The sequence below is a fragment of the Hippocampus guttulatus genome, chromosome 6 (assembly GCF_054856545.1).
Source record: "Hippocampus guttulatus isolate MCC_2025c chromosome 6, RoL_Hgut_1.0, whole genome shotgun sequence".
NCBI classification, from domain to species: domain Eukaryota; kingdom Metazoa; phylum Chordata; class Actinopteri; order Syngnathiformes; family Syngnathidae; genus Hippocampus; species Hippocampus guttulatus.
In genome coordinates, this window is record NC_141266.1 from 22665847 (window position 1) to 22672798 (window position 6952).

At 42.0% G+C, this 6952-nt stretch overlaps 1 protein-coding gene and 1 long non-coding RNA gene across 2 annotated transcripts; both read right to left on the reverse strand.

Annotated features, from left to right (window-relative positions):
* Positions 1-1859: 1859 nt before the first annotated feature.
* Positions 1860-3324, reverse strand: LOC147204214 (uncharacterized). The gene is made up of 2 exons (XR_015101292.1): positions 3190-3324; positions 1860-2102 (listed from the first exon to the last, which is right to left on the reverse strand). It is a non-coding gene; the product is annotated as an uncharacterized LOC147204214 (long non-coding RNA).
* Positions 3325-3652: 328 nt separating this feature from the next.
* On the reverse strand, positions 3653-6566 carry LOC147204215 (hemicentin-1-like). The gene is made up of 5 exons (XM_086113969.1): positions 6456-6566; positions 5728-5982; positions 4912-5178; positions 3995-4273; positions 3653-3907 (listed from the first exon to the last, which is right to left on the reverse strand). Exons 1-5 carry the CDS (start codon positions 6493-6495, stop codon positions 3825-3827), a joined length of 924 nt encoding a protein of 307 aa, XP_085970095.1. The 5' UTR covers positions 6496-6566; the 3' UTR covers positions 3653-3824.
* Between the last annotated feature and the right edge of the window lie 386 nt (positions 6567-6952).

Below are 6952 nucleotides of genomic sequence, written 5' to 3' on the forward strand. Positions count from 1 at the left end.
ATTGAGTGAGCTCGGTGGCTCATTCATCCGTAGCGGAAGTTGTCATGATCGCGCGTGTCGCAATCCACACTTTTTTTAAAAAAAAATCGGACAACCCCCTTCTAAAATAAATAAATAAAAAATGAAGATACCAGCTGTGTCAAATGCTATTTGAAGTTTGGACATGGCTGATTTTCAGGAGTGATCCGATTGCACGAATAATGGACATGCGTGAACAACGTGTTGCCGCCAGCTTCTGTGACTGCACAAACAGCCATTGTTGTTGTATTCTCCTCCGTGCCGCTCGTATCGTTGCGCACGACTGTTGTGTCTTTGCCGGCCACTTGACACCCTGGGATAAACTCGTTTTCAAGTGTCTCAACCATATTGGCAGCAAAATAAGGACAGGAATGTACGCGTGAGAGTAAGAATGTGCACTATAGTCTAGCAGTCTTTTTTTTTTCATGATGTCTGTAATGTTGTGTCTGTTCAGTGAATATTTGTTGTTGTAGGCGGGGGACACCCTGAACCGGTTGCCAGCCAATCGCAGGGCACAGAGAGGCAAACAACCATCCGTGCTCACACTCACACCTCAGGACAATTTTAGAGTGTTCAATCAGCCTGCCATGCATGTTTTTGGAATGTGGGAGGAAATCGGAGCACCCGGAGAAAACCCACGCAGGCACAGGGAGAACATGCAAACTCCACACAAGAAGATCGGAGCTGGAATTGAACCCATGACCTCTGCACTGTGAGGTCGACATGCTAACCACTAAACCACCGGGCCGCCTGTGTCTTACCAATTAAAAAAAAAAAAATTCAACTCAACTCAATACAACATCAACAGCAATGACGATGATGATGGTGATGATGAAGGTTTCTCCAAACAGAGCATAACGACACAGGACAAGTCAAACGGGAGCTGATGCCATTATGCCTGGCGACAGAAAGTCGCATGTGAGGGGGGGGGGAAAGGGCAGCGCAAGCCAAAACACACGCGCGCGCAAACACATGCTATCATGACAAAAAAAAAAAACAACCACCCCCCAAAAAAACTGTTTTGTTTCACTCCAAATACCGAATCACATGAAGTTCTTATGTCAACATTGCTCTTTTGTAATGACAATAACAGAAAGCGGTTGCTTTGTAAAGGCTTGACATGAAAGGTACCCGTAAATGCTCAGAGATACTGTTGACACCGACACGTTATTCGAAACATCCCGGATCAAATACCCACTGCGAGTTTTGCCAATCAAGTCCTGGTTAGGCAAAAGCATCTCACGCCTGTCATGGTTTTGCTTAGTCTTATGTTTTTGGTTTTCAGCAGCAGCCGGAGTGGAGGGCGTTCCTCTTCAGCAGCCACACCTTTTCCTTGTTATCAATCAAGCCTGCCATGCGTTTGTATTATTTTAAAATGTGTATAAAAACTTTTTAAAAAGAAAAAACCCCCAACTCTTTGTCGCACAAGACCTCACAGATGAGGCAGCATCATTTGAATGAAGTTGTAGGTTTAAATAAAACATGATAATGTCAGATAAAAAGCCTTGCTAAATATCTGAACACACCCAGTAATTAAAGTCAAGATAAATTTATTTTGAATAAATGAATCTCTAAATGGTATATTACAATTTTGAATACACCGTAACTAAATAAATACCGTTTTTTGGGGCGGGGGGCATGAGGTAGCAGTCACTTTTGTGGAAACACTAGTAGACATTTTAAATAGTTTTGTTGTCACTTTAAATTCTTTGGGGGATTTTGGTACTTTTTTTTCCTTTCTTAATTTTTAAAAATTATTTTATTGTATGTATTTATACAATATGTTTTGTATGAGTCTTTGAAAGGAACCGTGAGTCTGCTGAATAAAGTTGAATGAGTGATTGAAGTTGGGGGTGGGGTGTTTTATTTTTAGGCAGGAAGTTACAGAAAATAAGAAGAGAGAAGCACATCACTTGAGCATCACCCTGTTTCGAAAGCAGCAGCACTGCAGCGCGTTTTCTCTCTGCTTTGAGGTGCCTGACCAGTACCTCTTTTGTGCCACCCCCATCTCCTCAAGCGTGCTGGTTCTTATCTGCAGGTGGCTTCTGTGTTCCATTTTTGTTTGCCATCTCAGGTGACGTTTCCTGCATGACAAATGATGACAAGCGGTATGTTTAGCGATACTGAAGGAGGCCCCCGGCCAGGGTTGCTGTGCATTCAGGGTTCTTAGGCTAAGGCCTTTTTCTGCGCAGATCAAATCAAGACGGAGGCGGATGAGGGGGGTTGCGCGCGTGTGTTCTTAATATGCAATCACAGTGATTCTTACTAGAGCTTTGGATTCGCCTTGCAGTTCCGCTTCCCTCACTGCTAATATATTAGGCTAGGGTTCACCGCCACATCGATTTTGTCAAACGGCACAAACAAACAAATGAAACGCAAATACATAACAATCAAAGACCCCTGGAATAAAAAAGATGATCAATCCTGGCTCGGGCTGGGAAAAAAAATCCCCCATGTGGCTGTATGAGCATTTACCAACTCAAATGAAATATAAAAACATTTTTTTTCGACACACAAAACAGGGTGAGATAATCTACAGGTAAACAGAACAAGACAGGAGGAATTTAGTAATGTGACAAAACACACCAGAGGCCTTTGTCTCCCTCACCTGTTTGCTTTGTGTGATTCAAACGTTTTGTATTTAATAAGTGTTTAAAAAACAAAGCAAAACAAACTAACGAAAAAAAAAGTCAGCGAGGTGAAGGATCTTCATTGAAATTTCCATACGTACGTCACGATGACTTTGCTATAGTTAGGCGAATCAATTACACAAGCTGGTCAAAGGTTATCATTGAGTCAAACCAACATGCGAACATCACTCGTGTTAATCGTTCCCTCAACAGGTAAAAAGGCCACGGAAGCAGAAAGAAAGAAAATTGCTTTGAATGAGACACCATGCATTTAAAAAAAAACTGCTTCCTGGAATGTTAATACCAGCCGCATCTGAGCCAAATAAACTACAAATAAACTTTTGTTGCGACCAGGCGTCGATTCTACTTGCGAAAGCAAAGCGTGAGCAAAAAAAAAAAAATTAAAACAGCACCTGCAAAGACAATACAAACATTTTCACTCGGTAAGGTAGCACTTAATATCCATTTCCTGTGTGGCATGTTCATCGATGGTCGCAGTTGAAGAAGCAATGGACGTTTGAACAAAAATGATGGAACACACCTTGACAGATATGTAATATCCCAACACTCACAGGCACACATTCGTTGTCCTCTATGAAAAATGACTAATATCAAAGCATCTCACTGAGTCACTTCGAGGAAAAGTAGAAGTACTATTCCTCCATGTTTGTTTGGAAGACTGCGTTATACTGTCTCCCTGTGGCCGAGGCGGGCATGTCAGAAAAACATAAATCATTGTACAAACTGTTTAATTCTTTACACTAATTCTTTATTGTTCGAAATCCTCTTATTCTCAAAAACAAACATGTATTTATTTTTGGGGGGGGGGGGGGGGGGTGGTAGGGGGGTAGGGACTGGAGTCCCCCGCCTACTGCCCGAAGACAACTGGGATAGGCTCCAGCACCCCTTGCAACCTTAGTGAGGATAAAGCAGTTTGGAAAATGAATGAATGAATGTTACATCACAGTAGGGTCGAAGTACAAAAGGACTGGCTCACACACACCTTTTTAGAAACAGGCAGAGAAGAAAAGATTGCTTTAATTCCACATTTGGGTGGCACACCGGCATAATACAACAAGCGCTTCAAAAGTGAGCATCCCACAATGATGTCCACTTTGAATGAATTCTTACACAGAATAAGTCAATGTAGCAATGAAAAGTCACAGTGAGTTATTGTCAGTAAGTCACCGAAAGCAGAGCCAGGCCTAAAACCAAAGTGGACAATCCAGTGAGCTGTAAGGATCCAGAAAGAGGAACGCCTGCAGACCAGAAGAAAGAAAGCCTCATTTTAACAAAATCTGAGGTCATGTCGCGATAATTCACAACCACTGAAGGGCAGCTGTTACCTTTCACTTCCAGCATCTTGGTGGCCTTGGCCGAGCGTCCGGCTGCGACGTTTTCCACAAGGCAGGTCAGATTTTGGAAGGTTCCCGGCACGGCGGGAATCCACAAGAGCTGGTCTTCGTGCACAGAGATGTAGCTTCCCAGAGGGAAACCGCCCTCGAACGGCCACCTGACGGTGCAGTCCACGTTCAAAGTGCACGTCATCAAGCACGTGAACGTGCTCAGTCGCCCCACGAACACCTGATCGGGCCCGCTGATGCTGACGTTCCAAGGTGTATTGCCTACAAAAAAAAAGGACATTTAAAAAAAGAAAGATGCCAATATAGGATGACTGTTGTGGAATGTAACCCCAGTGATAAACGAGGGATTAAAAAAAAAGGTTCTGTCTCTCCCGCACCATTTAAATTAGGGCTGAACAATTAATCAAATTCTCGTCAAAACTGCGAGGTGGTAGAATGCAAGTTTCAAATTGCAAAGGCTGCAATTTGAAAAAAACAACAACCCCAAAACACTCCATTTAGTATTGGTAGGCTTTATATATACATACAGTATACTGTATGTATATAATACATTTACATTTTAGCATAAGTATAACCTCTACTACATTTTTGTATCATAAATCTAATGTTTTTTTTGTAATCTACAGATTAATATATTGCTTGTATTTGTTAAAATATACACAGGAAGATCAAAAAAAAATCACAATTAGATTTTTGTTTAATCGCTCAGCCCCACTTTTAAAGTTATAAAATAATCATTTTTAAACACAATGTAAAAAAAAAAATGGAAGCGCAAAATGGAGAGAAAAAAAATGTTGTTTATACTTTTTACGCCTGAAACGGCATTACAGTAAGTAAGTATGTTGAAAACTCCCCAAAAAAACAATCGCTACTAAAAGCTCGGCCCTTGATGTGCTTACCGCTTAGCAGGTAGCCTAGACTGAAAACCCTACTCTGGTTCAGCACGGCCCCACACGTGTAAAATCCAGCATCTGATGGTTGCAGCGAGTCAAAATGGAGCGTAGCGTTGTGGAGCAGGTGCATATGATCAAGCCAGACCACCTTCTGTCCATCTTTGTACCAGACCACCGTGGAAGGTGTGGCTCCATCAACGTGGCAGAGGAGATCCACGGACTGGTTCAGAGATGGCACAGCGCCGGCTGGACTGACTTGTACTGACACTGGATCTGGAATGGCAATGTAAAACGTCAAATTCGTCATTTATTTGAAGGACAGTACTTAAAATACAGTGTCAAAACAACAAATATTTTTTATAATGCTTTGTTTCATAAGAAACATAGCGCTATTTAATATACAGTAGTACCTAACTAAATTGATCATTTTTCTTTGGTTCAACAGACATTGTGCTACTCCTACTTGTGTGCATGTCTTGACCACTGGGTGCCAGAATAATACAAACGAACAGACACGGAGATGGCCACAACCGCTCTGTAAGCCACACTACAGTATTAGTCATTTTAGCATGATAGCATTAAGCTAACTGGACTTTATTCAGGCCCAGCTATTGCTGTTGTTTGAAATACACCAAGTGTATTTTCCTCTTAGTTTGATGTTTATTTTGACTGTAACCAACTGCGAGTGGGATCAACTCACTCGAAACCACTTTTGTGACGAACCCGACATTATTTTGCTGAACATAGTCAAAAATAAATTAGGCTCCTCTGCACTGCAAGTACTCGCACGAGTGTTGTAGTAGACTGTAGTATTGTACTTACTTTCAATATCCACAATAGCGCTCGTAGTGCTGGAGTCTCCTATATTTTTTCTCCCGGTGCACTGCAGCGCCACTGATTGCTGCAGTCCATCCGGCGTCCAGGTGAGCGTGCTCCCATTGAACGTGCGGCCCAGCAAGGACCAGGAGTATGTACAGTTTACCAAGCAGTTGGACGAGCATGTGAAAGTTGTGCTGGACCCGGCGGTCACTCTACCACTCCAAACAATTTGCAATTTGAGCCCTCCTGCCAGTCCACCTGCAAAACGGGGGGGGGGGGGGGGGGGGGGGAAGTGGCCTGTCACAAAGCGCTTTACAGAACATTTAATCACAAGAAGAACAAGAATACAACAGAACACAGAACGTAAATCATTGATAATTATAGAATCCTATGTGAAGGAACACTCAATTAAATTTTTGTGGATAGTGTTATGGCATGGCTGGAACATTTTTTAAGCCTAGTTATGTTCATTTGTTCAACACAACCTAGCTGTATGCAACTTTTAAGTATACGACATTAATAGCTTTTATAAATTATAATAATAATGATTCATCCTAACAGAATCATCGAGTACAGTTGTTTCATGTTTAAACAGTGCATAATGTTACTTTGGTTGACAATAATAATAAAGCTGATTAAAAAAAAAAACAAGTCGAATAAGACCGATTGATCGTCCAGCCCTTATGTCATATTAAAATATACAATGTGTAATTTCTTCGACGCTCTCCTACCGTTCAGTACCAGCAACAAAACAATGTAGATGGCGACCATTATCTCCCACTGTGGACTGTTCGTTGTGTTGTGAAATTCCAGCCGAATTAGTCGTTTGTATGGTAAGAAACCTGATATATGTGAAAAGTAGCCACGCCTTCATTTTCACAACAAGAGGATATGGAGCAACAGGATGTGCAAAGTGGAATTTACCAGAGGCGAGAAGAAGTGACGGGAAACCAAGGTCGTCCGCGATGGAGTAATTGAAAACGAGATCGTTCAGGGTGTCATACACCAGAGGGCGCTATATCTCCTAATGGTGCTTTATTTTGTCAGGTTAATTCGTTAATGTGAAGGGCACACCGACGTTATGGAGTGAGACACTTCCGGTTGAACGTTGCACGGGGAACCTCCGAACGATGGACTGCAACTTCGTGTCGTAGGCCAAGCACAGCCTGTATGTAAATATTTTATGTAAATTTATGCCATATTATTAATTCGTGGGGGGTGTTCAGCG

Coding starts and splice junctions, on each gene's coding strand:
- LOC147204215 (XM_086113969.1), bottom strand. CDS start 6,495: ATGGTCGCCATCTACATTGTTTTGTTGCTGGTACTGAACG. Junction 5,983..6,455: donor TTTGTTGCTGGTACTGAACG/GTAGGAGAGCGT, acceptor CCCGTTTTGCAG/GTGGACTGGCAGGAGGGCTC. Junction 5,179..5,727: donor CGCTATTGTGGATATTGAAA/GTAAGTACAATA, acceptor TTGCCATTCCAG/ATCCAGTGTCAGTACAAGTC.